We start from the raw sequence: 17,043 nt of genomic DNA, 5'->3' as shown, positions 1-17,043 counted from the left end.
CTAGAGAGCTAGGATTCCTAACAACACTTATGAGATCTCAAGCTAGTAAGCTTGTATCTTTTGTTTAATGAAAACACAAGTCACAAATCTAAAGTACAACCAATCAAAGAAGATCATAAGTTAATAAACTTTGATCTTAACTAACTTTTTGTAGAAATCTCAACCCAGTAAGCTTGTATTTCAAACTTTCTTGAAGATCCATAAAGTAAAAAGTTGGATCTACAAGTTTCATGAAGATTATAAACATGAGTTTTGATCTTTTAATACAATTAAAGAGATCTTAAGTTAATCGCTTAGATCTAACAAGTTTATGAAGATTCAAAGCTAAAAAGCTTGAATCCTTCATGTTCTTGAACACTTTTCAAAACAAAGTTTGAATCTTACAAGAGTTATGAAGATTCAAGTTACAAAACTTGAATCTTTGATTATGATGATGATGATTCACGAAAATGAAGAAGAAAAAGAAGAAAAGAAGATCAAGAACACTTACAAGCTCTTCAAGTTTTAGAGAGAAGTTAGAGAGAGACTTGAGAGAAAATGTGTGTGTGTGTGTGTTTGAATGAAATGAAATGAGAATGAAATGAGAGTTTAAAAAAAAGATAAAGTGGTGGTGGGTGGTGCATGGCCGACGGTTTTGGGGAGGGAAAGGGGGGACCATTTGGCCTCATGTAGTGGTGGCATGGTGTGGTCCATGGTGGTGGTACAAAGTAATGTTGGAATGTTGGGTGGCATGCAACAAAGTGTAAGCATTAGTACATAAGCATGCAAGTTACTTGTCTTAATACTTACATGGGCTAGTTATTAATTACATGGGCTAGTTAGTCCACTAATTAGTCCACTAAGTTGAGTAGGTTGGGCCATGGAAGTCCATTAAGGTAAAAGTCCATTAAGGTAACTAGTGCGCATTAGTAAACACTAAGCGTAATTAAATAAGCCGTTAAGCCAAGTAATTGTCATAAAATAAATAACAATTAAGTTTACGTAGTCATAATATTTCAATAATGACAAAAGTTTAACGTGTACCAAGTACGTAGCTCGTTTTAAACGATAAGTGACACTAACGGTCGTAAATGCAATCAAGGATCATGTTAAGTGATTAAGCACTTAATAACACGTTGTAGATATTAGTGAAAGTAATTAACATAATTAATGATCCCAGAATATCATCTAAATCAGTACGCACAAATACGCAGTTTCGTGAAAGTAATAAATATAATTATAAGTTGAAAAAGTCAGGTCGTTACAAAATATCTATCCCAACCATTACTAAAATCAATAACGCGCACTCGCAACATGTCATCCAACGTTTGAATGGTCCTTTCACTCTGACCATCTGTTTGTGGATGATAAGCGGTGCTGATATCCAATTTTATTCCCAAAGCTTCCTGTAGAAATTGCCAAAACCTCGATGTGAATCGACTGTCTCGGTCTGAAATAATAGATACGGGAACTCTATGTCTTAAAACAATCTCCTTCAAATACAAAGGAGTAAGTTTCTCCATCGAATATGTTTCTTTAATCGACAAGAAATGAGCTGACTTTCTGAGTCGATCAACAATCACCCAAATGGTATCATAGCCACCCACAACTCTTGGTAACTTCGTAATAAAATCCATGGCAATACCTTCCCACTTCCACTTGAGAATCTCAGGTTGTACTAAAAGTCCGGACGATTTCTGATGTTCAGCTTTAACTTTAGCACAAGTCAAATACTTAGCCACATAATTAGCCACATCAGCTTTCAAGTTAGGCCACAAATATAGCTCCTTAAGGTCATGCTACATCTTCCCTGAACCAGGGTGAATAGAGTATCTCGACTTATGAGCTTCATCTAAAACAAGTTGTCGCAAATCACCAAATTTCGGAACCCAAAGACGTCCCGCAAAATACCGAGTACCATCTGCTCATACCTCTAACTGTTTACTCAAGCCTTTCATCTTTTCGTTCACAACATTCTCCTCCTTCAAGGCTTTCTTGTTGTGCCGCAAGAATCTGCCTTGCGAGGTTTGTTCGGATAGTCATGTTCAAGGCTCGAAACCTACGAGGTTCAACTCTCACCTTTCGGCTTAAAGCATCAGCTACAACATTGGCTTTTCCCAGATGATAAAGGAGTTCACAATCATAATCGTTCAACAACTCAACCCATCTTCGCTGTCTCATATTCAACTATTTTTTATCAAGGATATGTTGAAGACTTTTGTGATCAGTGTACACTGTACTTTTAACCCCATACAAATAATGTCTCCAAATCTTGAGTGAAAATACAACAGCTCCCAATTCTAAATCATGGGTCGTGTAATTCTATTCGTGAATCTTCAACTGACGTGACACGTAAGCAATGTCTTTCTTTCGCTGCATCAAAACACAACCAAAGTCCTTACGCGAATCGTCACAATAGACAACAAAATCATCATTACCCTCAGGTAGTGATAATATCGAAGTGGAAGTTAACTTCTTCTTCAGAGTTTGGAAAGCAGACTCTTGTTCACTCTTCCACTTGTACTTCTTCCCCTTATGCATTAAAGCAGTAAGTGGTTTCGATACTCGTGAAAAATCTTGAATGAACCTTCTATAATAGCCTGCCAAACCTAGGAACTGACGAACCTGAGTGGGAGTCTTCAGAATTTCCCACATCTCAATTGCCTATATCTTAGCAGGATCAACTTGAATTTCCCGTTTACTAACAACGTGCCCAAAGAATTAAACTTCTTCCAACCAGAACGCACACTTTGAAAACTTAGCATACAACTCTTCTTTTCTTAACAAATCAAGCACTAATCTCAAACACTCTTTGTGCTCTTGATCACTCTTGGAATAGATAATAATATCATCGATGAAAACGATAACGAACTTGTCCAATTAAGGACTACACTCATGGTTCATGAGGTCCATGAACACTGCAGGTGCATTAGTCAATCCGAACGGCATAACCAGAAATTCATAATGACCATAACAGGTTTGGAAAGCGGTTTTTGGAATATCAGTTTCTTTAACGCGTAATTGATGATAACTAGAATGAAGATAGATCTTAGGATAAACAGATGAACCTTGAAGCTGATCGAACAGATCATCAATTCTCAAAAGAGGGTAACGATTCTTAACAGTACGCTTGTTCAACTAGCGATAATCAATATACAATCGGAATGAATCATCTTTCTTCTTAACAAACAAAACAGGAGCTCCCCAAGGGGATGGACTGGGATGAATGAAACCTTTGTCTAACAACTCATGAAGTAGACTTGAAAATTCTTGAAGGTTAAAAGGAGCGAGTCTATAAGGAGCATGTGCTACAGAAGCAGCCCCGGGTACAAGATCAATTTAAAATTCTACCGCGCGATCCAGCGGAAGTCCAGGTAAATCCTCGGGAAATGCTTCAGGAAAATCTTTAACGACATGAATATCATCAATTTTCTTCTCTTCTTTATCAGATACCACTACATCGGCCAGAATAGCATGACAGCCTTTGCGAAGATATTTATGAACTTTCAAATAGCTAATAAGATTTAACTGTCTCGATTTCTTATCTCCGAAGACCATTAACGATTCTCCGTCTACTTGAGGAGTACGAAGGGGTTACCAAGGCAAACGGTACCAGCTCTATTCTTCGATTGTCAATCCGGACCAATCACGACATCAAACCTTCTTAGCTTTATTGGTATGAGGTCATCTTTAAATGACCTTTCCGTTAAATTTAAAGCACCACTTCAAATCATTCATGCACCTTCGTCAGTTTATCCATGGTTGTTGGTGGATCATATGTCGCAACACCAAATTCCTCAGATATACAGCTTCTACCGTACCAGTGCTAAACAACTTCGAAATCATAAAATCTTTGAGAAGGAATACACTATTATCGAAATCAGGATCCCTGTAAGCCTCTCTAGTTGAAATAAATATTGTCCTATCACGAGCAAGTCCATTGTTTATTCTATTTAAGCACTTGTTCCTTAAGTGCCTAGGGTTTTTCGAATCTATAATAAATTTCCAAGGTTAACGAATCTTCATTAAAAGTCCTTCTTGTGTAGTCCTTGGCTACGTGGTCATTCTTTCTCATATCTCCACCAGGCCATCATTCAAATACACAAGTAGTGTTTACTAGAATTTGCTTTGATTCACTTTCTATTCCTCATGAAATAATATTGAAAATTCTATATGATTTACCGTAATTTAATCTCGTTGGCCAGGCGTCATTATATTACACTAATTCATACTTCCATTTCAATATCACTCTATAAGGTCAGGATACGTGATCAACTTCGGTTTTCTACACAATTTTCTCTGTAACGATTTCTTAAACAGTGTGCTAAGGATAGCACGAAGGGACAAAAATATCAAGAGTAATGAACATGAATAATGATGGCATAAAATGTCTTTGAAGTATCGAGAATCTTTAAAAGTCAAGTACGACGTTACCAGTTCGTAAACCAAAGCACAAAGGCACGTAATAGAACAAGAATGTTATATACATAAATATAATAGCTGACATTGGAAATGTCGAGTATTCTAGAAGTCATGAATGACATCCCAGGTAATTTAACATAGACGTTATATACATAACCGTAATAGATGACATAGAAATGTCGAAAATTTCAGAAGTCGTCAATGACATCCCACGGTTTCACTAACCGAGGTGGTTTTATAAACAAATATACTCGCATGAGTCGGAGAATACGTTTAATCGAAATGCGTGTTCCTCCCGGAGTCAGATTATAAGAGAGATGTATGCAAATAGGAGATAGGTCTATGAAATAAATAAATCATGAATGATCATATCATATCACATCTTCTTGGAGCAGGTATGATAAGCTGGTCCAGCATAAGGCTCTTCGGGAGTCTCATACTTTTTCAACTTATCCTTCACCAACGCCTTAAACTTCGCATCCACCTCGCGTTCACGCTTACGGATCCCGAATTCAACACCGTTCTTAAAGCTATCGAACCTACTCATATCACGCTTTACTTCATCAAGCACGTCCACATGCGGCAGAACACGCATGCAATCACTTAAGGCATCAATACGGGTATCCGGCTGGAAAGCCCGGGTTATGTGGGTAATAGTGGACATGCAGTAGTTAACCGGGTCATCAATCAAAGGCTGAAGATTACGAAGTCGAGTGTTTTCCCATCCTTCACGTCTACGATTTACGTTTTACGGTTTAGATTTTGCGTTTATGTTTTAGGTTTACATTTATGTTAAATTTGTTGGGAATCTATGGACCCAAACAACAATCACCAATTCAGATTTGGTGATCCCACAAACAACAAACGAACGATAATAAAGAAAATTAAAGAAAACAACACAAGAATTATGTGGTTATATGCAATCGGTGTGATTGCTTTAGTTCACGACCAACTAGAGTAATTTTTATTGATATTTTCGTACATAGGGTTTAGGGTTACAATGTATTTATAGGCATACAACAACTTAAAGAGCAAGTAAACAAAATTTTGAAAATTTCCTTCCCGACTGAGACGGCCCGTCAAGTACCCTTAACGGCTCCGTCACTTGGTCCCATAGCTTGATCATAACTCTAAATGAATTTAATAAATAACATTGCATTCTTTATTTAAAAATAATTTCCTATAAAGGAAACCTACCAAAATATGTAAGTTTAGAAAATCCAACATAAGTACTTAACCAAAAGTTGACCAAAACAAAGCCAACAAACACCCACAATTTAATATAATCAAAATAGAATGCAAGTTAATGTTTATCAAAAGCTGCCAATGCATGCAGACTCTCTAAGCACAGCGGAAGCCAAGTAATCAAGTACCTGAGAAAACATGCGAGTAAACTGTCAACAAAAATGTTGACTGAATTATAGGTTTAAATATCGTATAAACTTTAGACCACAAGATTTCAAATGTTAGAAAACATAAAAATATTATTCCATTAATCCATGAGCCACCTAGTAACCACTTAACCATTTCCTTACCCTTACCAAACAACAATATACACTGAACAGGTGTATCTTCAAAAATAACGAAGTACTAATACATTTCGATTTTAATTTGCTAGCGCGACTAGCTCGAAATGGGGCTGTCAAACCCAATAGATCTATCCATAGGATTCGCGTTCACCAGTAAAAACCAGTGATTACAGTTACCAGACTAGGAAATATTTTCGTTCAACTCATAATGAATAATTTAAATTAATTTCCACTTATGTCTAAACTAAAACAAAAATTTGCATGTAATCTCATCCCAAAAATACTTTAAAAATAGTATGAAAAGCGGGACTATAACTCACCTTAAAGCAAATGAAGCAATGAAACAGAAATGCAAACAGCAAAAGTAAAGTGATCAAGAATGACCACAACTCCGACCTAAAAAATAATGTAGGTCGATATAAATAACTAACTTAGGTCAAGTCTTAGTATGATAACCATAGTACTTGTTGTAGTAAAGCATAGAACATCACTCGGTATGATTCGGAATGATCAGGAAAACGTATAACACGTACTTTCTATTTTTAGAAAGTTTCTATTTTTGGAAAGTTTCTATTTTAGGAAGGTTTCCATTTTAGGAAAGTTTCTATTTTTAGAAAGTTTCCTTAATTAGAAAAGTCAACAAAAGTCAATTGAAAGTCAAAGTCAACCGAAAGTCAACTCAAAAGTCAACCTTGGTCAAACTTAGTCAACATTAAAATTTAAAGTGTAAATTATATTAATAAAATAAGTTATAATATTATTTAAAATAGTATTTGCATAATCATGTCATATCATAAGTTTAATTGAATTAAATCGAATTATAAAGTTAATATAAGTTTAAATGATATAATAGATATAATATAAGTATTTAATTAATTAAATAATATTAATCATATCATAAGTATTATTAATTAATAATTAATTATTAATCATAATATAAGTATCTTGAATTAATTATGACATGTTACACATATCATAAGTATTTTAATATAATATTAAACCATAAGTATTTAATAATAAAATTGTATTATAAATAATTAATAACTAAGTCTTATAATAAATAACTAAATAATTAACCTTTATTATAAGTGTTGATATAATAATCTCATGACATAAGTTTTATACTTATCATAAGTATTCCATTAATAATAAATGTATTATTAATCATAAGTTTAATTATAAGAATAATTAAATCATAATGTAATTATTAAATGATATAATAAATATATATCATAAGTATTAATTAAAAATAATTACTTTTATAACATAAGTAATTTAATTATAATGAAAATCATTATTTATAACATAAGTTTCAATTTCATAACCATAAGTTTAATTAAAAGTTCGTCGGGTCATAACTTGAGCCTCGGGTGTCGGTTTTTGACGAATTTTATATATATCCTCGTCCAACCAACCATCCCGACAACTTAGAACACTCAAGAACACCCTAATATCAGTTCATAGGTCGTGAAGAACAGCCATGAACCAAACTTCTCCTTAATCCGTTTCAAAACTTGTTTTAGCCATTCCGGGTGATCCGTGGCTCGGATTTTGATGACCCGAACATGAATGTTCATTCAATTATCAATCCTAACCCAATGATACACCCTAAAGACTCCAAATATGATCACAAAGTCGGACCAAACCTGGTCTTACAAGATATCACATTTCAATTTCATAAAAACACTAAATCATGCATATTTTATGATCCGTAACTCGAAATGACATGAATCCAAAGCCTAAAATTATGCTCTTGATGAGGGGAACTCATTTATACACTTTATTTAATCATAAAACTGAGTTATGTGCACTGATTTTAAATAAATAGCTGCTGTCCACTTTTGATCATACCGAAAACACATGAAATCGAGCATTTCTAAGCATCAAATCAACAACACAATCATACACAAGTACTATCATATAAAAATGAGATCATAATCAGTAAAAATACATAAAAATGAGAAATCTAGGGTTTGTATTTATACCCAAATCAATAATCAAGAAGAAGGATGATGTGGAACGCGAAACGGTGAATCCGATTATGTAGATGATCTTGAGAAATGATGAACAATTGATTGTGTATGTTGTTGGCCGATTTAGTTGATGATGATGGTAAGAATTCGGCCAAAATAAATGAGGGAGGAAGAGAGGATGTTTGCTAGGGTTAGGTTTTGAAATGAAATGAGAAATGAGCCATTTTTACAAATTAATCAAAAAACATATAAGGATGTGGATCATCCTTCACCATTCGTCCGATTGGCCTTTGAAGTGGGCCCCACTCCATTTATTTTTATTAATTTATTTCATGATTTTGGCCCGATAGTCCGAACGAAGCCCGATTCGCGAAAACACGGCTACGCGATTAAATATAGAAATATTTTATAGTCTCATATGATATAAAAATATCATAAATAAAATAATTTGGATTCGAAACTCTCAAAAGTCTGAATATTAGTTTGCAAAACCGAAATGATTTACCGGATAGAAATTCACGATACGTAGAAACGTACAATTTTAAATACGAATACATATATTCATATAACACATAATAAAGAATATATTATTATTAAAATAATAATATAAGTCATAGAAATGACGTGGCACGTTCATCAATTAACAGACGTTAAATACTAACGGAAAAGATAACGGAAAAAGTAGGGTCGTGGCACCGACAGACGACCCGCGACGTGCCCATATGGGGCGCGTCGGGCCTCCACGCACAAAATCGAAACAGAAGGTTTTCTTAGATTTGTCTCTCGTTTATGCTATAGGCCGCGACGCGCATCCATCTGCATCCGGTCTTCTCCTTTTGTTTTGAAATCCTTGACACATATGACAATCTCCCACTTGAAGATAGTCAAAACAATAACCCAACTCCAACCATTTCAACTAAGAACGTCGAAACACCTTCTTTATACCGTCAATCAAACATGGGACACACAAACTCAACATCGCAGGAAGAGCAGACTTTCGATACAAGGTCTTCAACAATGGAGACGATACGGTCGTTCAATCTTTAGGGATAGGTTTAGGGACAGGCTGTTTTTTCAGCGGCAATCTTTAAAGCAAAAATGGGAGTTCAGTTATTTTCTTTTTTTCTCATATCACTTGTGAGTGTAAATGATGACTACACTTTCAAGACAAGTCAAACTTGCATTTAGACCTTAATTGTTGAGCTAGGCTTCCTCAAACTTGAAAACCCAAATTAACCCCCCCAAAAAAATTGTGCTAACATTATTTTTGTTTTTTTATGAAGCTCGAGGACTAGGGTTGTCTTTCATACCGCCATATGTAGGCAATGAAAGATCTAACAATAATACCAAACTAGGACAAGGAGTGAACTATGCAGTTGCAGGTGCAACTGCATTAAGTTCTTCATTTCATGAAGCGAGAGGCGTTAATTCAACCACAAATGCATCCTTAGGAGTTCAACTCCAATGGTTCAAACAATCTTTATCTTCTATTTGTGTTACTCCTACAGGTATATATATAAAATTAATGGTACAAGTATATTGCAATTATATTCACATTATATTATGAGATTTTATTGGTTTTATATAACCACCTATGACCATGATCACGTACTTGTAGATTGCAAACGAATCCTTGAAAACTCACTGTTTCTAATGGGAGAGATTGGAGGTAATGACTACAATCACGAACTGCGAGCAGGAAAATCGTTAAAAGACAACGAGTCGTTCATTCCGCTTGTCATTCAAGCCATCATCGAAGCAATCAAAGTAAGAACATGATATATATATATATATATATATATATATATATATATATATATATATATATATATATATATATATATATATATATATATATATATATATATATATATATATAAAAGAAAGTTTAAAAATAAGGACATGTCATTAGCACCTTAATTATAGCAAAAATGTGCCAAGTGGAAAATCCACATGTCTCATCCACAATATTTATAGTTTGAATAATTTCATTAATTATTAATAATTAATAAATAAAATAATATGTATGTTTAATTTGAAAATAAAATAAAATACAATTTTAAAGTATTTCTAATATTCCGATTATTCACATAACAAAATGCAAGCTTTCTCTTAAAGTACATATATATACTTATTAATTGAAACATTTGGATGTTTCTTATAACGCATTTAAATTATATGTTACAAAAATGTATGAGATGCTCATAATATATTTTTTATTTGGTTTTACTCACTGTAGTCTCAAGTTTTAAACTATAAGATTAATATAGACTGGTGTAATTACTTAGTACAAAGTAAAACTTATTTTAAAACGATTTTTTAAGCAGCCGTGCAACGCACGGACTCAAACCTAGTATATATATATATATATATATATATATATATATATATATATAGTGGTATGATCAAGAGGGAAGTAACCAATTGGGGGAAAGCGGGGGGAAGCAAAATCTTTTTTTTCTTCGTTTTTTGAAAAAACTTTGTTCACGAACATTATAGATTGGATGAAAAATATTAACATTTAATAAAGACACTTTGTGATAAATGTTTTTATTTTGACGGAAAAACGCTCGAAAAACTAATATATAACAATTATCGTGTTTTTCGGGCGTATGTTGAGGTTTTAAATATTAGGGTTTAGATATTAGGGTTTAGAAATTTAGGGTTTAGGGTTTAGATTTAGGATTTAGATTGAGTTTTTAACACGAACGGTTTAGAGTTTAGAGTTTAGGGTTTAAGGTTTAGGGTTTGGTGTTTTGGGTTTATGGAATCAACTCAAAACACCAAACCCTAAATCTTAAACCCTAAACTCTAAATCGGGCTAAATTTTACTTCACAAAACATGACGAAAAAAAAACGTTAACATTCTTCACGAACAATATTATCTTGAATGTTATTTTTGTCGATCGTTTTCCCGCCTAAATTATAACATTCATCACGGAGTGTCTTTTCTAAATGTTCATATTTTCGTGTAATCTTGATACCTGGAAAAAAAAATAAAAAGAAAACGAAAAAAAAAAAATTTGCTTCCCCCCGCTAACCCCTGATTGGTTACTTCCCCATTGATCCTGTCTATATATATATATATATATATATATATATATATATATATATATATATATATATATATATATATATATATAAAAGTTTGTCTCACTTATCTTATGATTTATAATGATACGTAAACTGATTATGGGCAGAGGCAAATCTACGTTGTTGGCTATGGGGTCTTTCGACCCCACTATTTATATTTTTTTATGTATAAATTGTAACCAAAATTTGAATGGACACTACTACAATTAAAGATAAGATCCCGTATGTGGGCTAACTTATATGCTATGTTCAAGACATTTTAAGTTTTGATTCTAAAATCGTCATTGATTGTGGACTAACCTATGCTTTGTATAAGACCTTTTAATTTTTGATTCTAAAATCATCACTAATTGTGGGCTAACCTATATGCTTACAAATAAATTTTATTCAGGAAGTAATTAAAGTTGGTGCAAAAACGATTGTTGTGCCTGGAAACTTTCCTATCGGATGTTCTTCATCGTATTTGACACAGTTCAAAAGCTCAGATCCTAAATTGTATGATAAATCGGGTTGCATCATTGGTTTAAATAAGTTTGCAGATATACACAACCAGCTACTCCAAACTGAATTACAAAAACTCAGAAACATTTACCACAATGTTAACATCGTCTACGCTGATTACTACAATGCCGCCTTGCAGTTATATCAATCCCCAAAACAATTTGGTAACTTCATTTAAAAGTCAACTACTCGCGACTTCATTTACTAATTCAAAACTTTTGATGTATAATGAGTATTAATTAAAACGTTGTTACAGGATTTGTGAACGCATTGAAGGCTTGTTGTGGTGCAGGTGGGCCCTACAACTTCAACCCGTTAGCGAGATGTGGTGATCCATCATCAAGTGCCTGTACGCATTTGAATAAATACGTTAGTTGGGATGGGGTACACTTGACCGAAGCAGCGTATCGATCCATCTATAAGAGTTTATTTCAAGGTTCCTACACTTTCCCCCAATTTAGCACATTCTGCGGAAACAAGACTAGCTAGAGGGAATTCAAGACTTCAGATCGAAATTGTAGCTTACGATTTATGTTATATCTTGATAATTATTGATAAAACTCTGTTTGGATTTTCAATGTTATTTGGTACTTTAAACGTCTGTTATTTGTAAACGTCTTTAAATAAACGTGTTTGTAGCATCATATGGTTTGTGTATCATACGTACACCATATAATATTTGTAATAATTGTCATTTGTATCGCATACATAGAATTCATTATTATTGTTGTTAACTTTTTTTGAAACTCATTTGATTTTCTATACATTTATAATAATATTATAAATGTTATAAAAGTAATAATTGAATGATAATTTTATTATTATTATAGATATTGCATAGTATATTTTTTTGAGTATAAATAGGTGTGTTGAGTTAGAGTTTATTGTATGTATTTTTTGGTTAACAAAAACACTCTCTCTCTCTAGATTTCAAATGCCACCAAACTCTCATTGTACATTTTTCTATAAATAAAAAACCAATTACTCATACCTTTTGTTCAACCTTTGTTTTCTCCGTTTTACAGTATCTCTATCTCTATATACCTTCTACAGTCAAGAACCACTAAAGGTAGTTATAAGCCTACTGAATTATAACACGTTATCAGCACGATTATCTCAACATTTATACTAAATATGGTTGGCTCTGCCACCTAACTAATATATGGTCGGTTATACCACCTAAATGATATATGGTCGACACTGTCGCCTAATTTACATTTATGTTATCTAACATTTATTTATGTATACTAATATTTACATTTATGTTATCTAACATTTATTTATGTATACTAACATTTACAGTTATGTTCACTAACATTTATATTTATGTTATTTAAGTTATATATGGTCGGTTATACCACCTGAATTATATTTTCTGTAATCTAACCCTTATTAACTTCACTAACATTTATATTTATGTTATTTAAGTTATATATGGTCGGTTATACCACCAGAATTATATTTTCTGTAATCTAACTCTTATTAACTTCACTAACATTTATATTTATGTTAATAAGACCTCATGATTGTACGCAACACGTCATTTGACAACACGGTACTTTATGTACGCAACACGTCATTTGACAACACGGTACCATGGGTCGAGATTAATTCCGATCAATACGAATACGATGGGGTCTTTATATGTTATCTAACATTTATGATTACTTATGCAATTAATCATTATTTATTTCATGCATACTAATGTTTATTCTTAAATCTATAATTTTAAAAGTTAAAATAAAAAAAAAGGTAGTTTGTATTTTTATTAAAAGTAAATCTTAAAAGTTAAAATAAGAAAAAGTAGTTTGTACTTTTATTAAAAGTAAATCTTAAAAGTTAAAATACAAAAAGTAGTTTGTATTTTTATTAAAAGTAAATCTTAAAAGTTAAAATAAGAAAAAGTAGTTTGTACTTTTATTAAAAGTAAATCTTAAAGGTTAAAATACAAAAAAATAGTTTGTATTTTTATTAAAAGTAAATCTTAAAAGTTAAAATAAAAAAGTAGTTTGTATTTTTATTAAAAGTAAATCTTAAAAGTTAAAGAAAAAGATACAAAACACACATACACAAAATGCTATTTTTCTTTCTCATTTTCAAGTAACCAAAATACTTGAAATCTATAATTGGGTTCGATTTTGGTGGAAATAAGGAAGAAGAAAAGATCCGTTAAGTAGAAGGTATATAGATCGAAGCAAGGTTGGAACTTTGGGTGTCTACCGTTTAGAGGAACTCTTCTTTGAGTTTTCAAATTCGATTTTCAAAAGGCTACAAAGGTTGTATTCTAATCTTCTCTCGTTCGATTTCGTTAATTTGTTTTGTTTACTAAAGTTTTGTACAATGATCCGTGGAAGAGTATGATTTTATAAAGTTTTAAAAAAATGCTTCCGCTCGCTTTGAATTAGTATCATACTCCAATAGGTATTTGGTTCAATATCTAAACAAATTTGATTTACATAATCCATTTTCTTAAAAGAATTCACACTATTTATTTTATGATGAGAGATTATATGTGTTAATTAAGATGAAAGAGAAGTATAAAGAAAAGAAACACTGCATATATACTTATAAACAAACCAAATAAAAATGGTACACAAACAAAGCATAGTAATGTAAAACTATTTTCTAATGCCTAATTGTCTAATAATAAAAGGGACACTAACTTGTCTAATAAAAGGGGCTCTGATTTGGCGGTACAGAGCCAAACCTTCTAACCTTGAAGATAATGTTCAAATCGTAGAAATGAGGCGAAGATTGTTTCAAAGAATGAGACAAAGATTGCTCGGTGTAATTGTCTTTCAAAAATAGAAAAAATAAGTAAGGAAATGAAAATGGACATAAATTATTTATGTGTATACAAAGAGCCATAAGCATTATATTAGACTGTTTCTAACCGTGACGATGACATCAAAGGCAAGTGATGTACTTTTTGGTGATGTGGCAAGGTCAAGAGACGAAGTTAAATAAATGGGGAGTTAAAAAAAATAGTCAAATTGTTTCAACGAACAAGGGTTCAATTGGATGTCTCTTAAAAAAAAAATTCCAAATTTCCAGTTATTTGATTTAAAAAAAAAAAATCCACGAGTACGGGTGATGGATCCAATGGATCCACATCTACGATCCGCGGGTGATATCCCTAATTGTGACAAGTACGAATCAACTAAAAGTCTAAAAGATAAATGCTCTTATAGGGACCAAATGTTCACAATAATTGCCTAAGCTAGATATGAAACAAATAGTTCATCAAGAAAAAAAAAATATGCATCTAAAGCTTCTACTGAAAATTAATGTGCAAGGTACAACATATAACTATATGGTCAAATTCATTTGAGCCTTCGGAGTCACAAGTATATGATGTATGTATATTACTCAATTAACAAAATAGTAAATCGAAATTAATTCATATGAATAGTAAAACGAAATTAATTAATTTACTATTCACATAAAAAGCGCATATTATAAAAGCGCATATGATGAAAAGCGCATATGATTAAAAGCGCATATGGTGAAAAACACAGCGCATATGATTAAAAGCGCATATGGTGAAAAACACAGCGCATATGATTAAAAGCGTATATGGTGAAAAGGATATATGATGAAAAAACACATATGGTGATTTATAAAATAAAAAAAAAACACATATGGTGATTAATGGAAAACACATATGGTGATTAATGAAAGTATATTGTGAAAAAGAATCACAAATATTTCTTGAAAGAATTCAAGGTAAGATATATGAACCAATTCATCCATCATGTGAACCATTTTGATATTTCATGGTTCTAATAGACGCATCTAGCGGATGGTCTCATATTTGTATGTTATCAAGCCGTAATATGGCATTTGCAAAGTTTCTTGCACAAATTATTAAATTGAGAACATATTATTCTGATTACACCATTAAAAGGATGAGACTTGATAATGCTGGTGAGTTAACATCTCAAGCATTTAATGATCATTATATATCTACAGGGATTGTTGTTGAACATCCAGTTGCTCATGTGCATACACAAAATTGGTTTAGCTAAATCAATAGATAAAAGCTTGCAGCTAATAACTAGACAATTGATAATGAGTACAAAACTATCAATATTTATATGTGGACATGTAAATTTACATGCTGCGACATTAATTCGCATTATACCATGTGGAAGTCATAAATATTTTCACTTACTACTTGATTTTGGCCAAGAGCCAAATATTTTCCACCGTAGAACATTGGTTGTGCAGTGTATGTTCCAATTGTATCACCACAACACAATAAAATGTTTTTTCAAAGAAAGATGGTAATATATTTTGGATATAAAACATCTTCAATCATAAGATATACTGAACCTATGATGGGTGATGTTTTTACAGCACGTTTTGCTGATTGTCATTTTAATAAAATATTGTTCCCTAGATTAGGGGGGTGAAGTAAAAAAAAATAATAATAAAATGATGCTTCATGATGTGAACATCAATTAAGGTATATTGAACTCGCACAAAAGAATGTGAAACGAAAGTTCAAAAAATAATGCATATGCAAGAACTTGCAAATTAATTACTTTATGCATTTACAGATATAAAAAAAAGGTGACTAAATCATATATACCAGCGATAAATGCTTCAGCTCGAACTGAAATTCCAAAAGCTGGCAATAATGTCACTGTTGAGTCTTTGCCACGCATCAAACGTGGAAGATCAATTGGTTCCGAAGATAAAAATCCTCGAAAAAGAAAATCAGCTGATAATGAGGTAAAAGAAAGTGTTCAAGAAGAACCACAAATCAATATTCCTTCTGCAGAGGATATTGATAAATGTAAATACTAAAATTGCGATAAATTATGCAATATTATGGAACCGAAATGAAATTAAAATCTCTATGAGATATTTTCATATAATGTTGCATATGACATCATGAATGATGATGATGATCCAGAACCAAAATCCGTCATGGAATGTCAAAATAGACATGATTGGGATCATTGGAAAGGAGCAATACGAGCTGAATTTGAATCACTCAATAAAAGAAAAGTTTTCGGATCTATCATTCTCACACCTAAAGATGTGAAACCTGTGGGATATAGATGGGTTTTTGTGCGAAAAAGAAATGAGAAAAATGAAGTTACAAGGTATAAAGCTAGACTTGTAGCTCAAGGTTTTTCTCAAAGACCGGGAATTGATTATGAGGAAACTTATTCTCCTGTTATGGATGCAATTACTTTTAGATACTTAATCAGCCTGGCAGTTTCAGAAAATTTAGAAATGCATCTCATGGATGTTGTGACTGCTTATCTTTATGGATCACTTGATAGTGATATATATATGAAGATACCTGAAGGATTTAAGGTATCAGAAGCAACCAATGCAAAACCCAAAGAAATGTACTCAATCAAGTTACAAAGGTCTTTATATGGGTTGAAACAATCGGGTCGCATGTGGTATAAACGATTAAGTGATTACTTGATAAGCAAAGGGTATACCAATAATCTTATTTGCCCATGTGTTTTCATTAAGAAAACAACATCCGGATATGTGATCATAGCTGTTTATGTTGATGATCT

General features: G+C 32.3%; 1 protein-coding gene across 1 annotated transcript in view; it reads left to right on the top strand.

The window, feature by feature from the left end:
* The window catches only part of LOC139877683 (GDSL esterase/lipase At1g28580-like), a 41,426-nt gene extending 29,272 nt beyond the window's left edge, over nucleotides 1–12,154 (top strand). Inside the window, exons 2-5 of the mRNA XM_071865113.1 lie at nucleotides 9,187–9,411; nucleotides 9,522–9,670; nucleotides 11,388–11,661; nucleotides 11,754–12,154. Of these exons, the coding sequence (XP_071721214.1) occupies nucleotides 9,187–9,411; nucleotides 9,522–9,670; nucleotides 11,388–11,661; nucleotides 11,754–11,986 (881 nt within the window). The 3' untranslated portion in view covers nucleotides 11,987–12,154. The remainder of the gene's footprint in view (nucleotides 1–9,186; nucleotides 9,412–9,521; nucleotides 9,671–11,387; nucleotides 11,662–11,753) is intronic.
* Nucleotides 12,155–17,043: the final 4,889 nt, after the last annotated feature.

The sequence above is a fragment of the Rutidosis leptorrhynchoides genome, chromosome 11 (genome assembly GCF_046630445.1).
Source record: "Rutidosis leptorrhynchoides isolate AG116_Rl617_1_P2 chromosome 11, CSIRO_AGI_Rlap_v1, whole genome shotgun sequence".
Classification (NCBI taxonomy): domain Eukaryota; kingdom Viridiplantae; phylum Streptophyta; class Magnoliopsida; order Asterales; family Asteraceae; genus Rutidosis; species Rutidosis leptorrhynchoides.
This window is presented reverse-complemented; position numbering and strand designations above follow the sequence as displayed.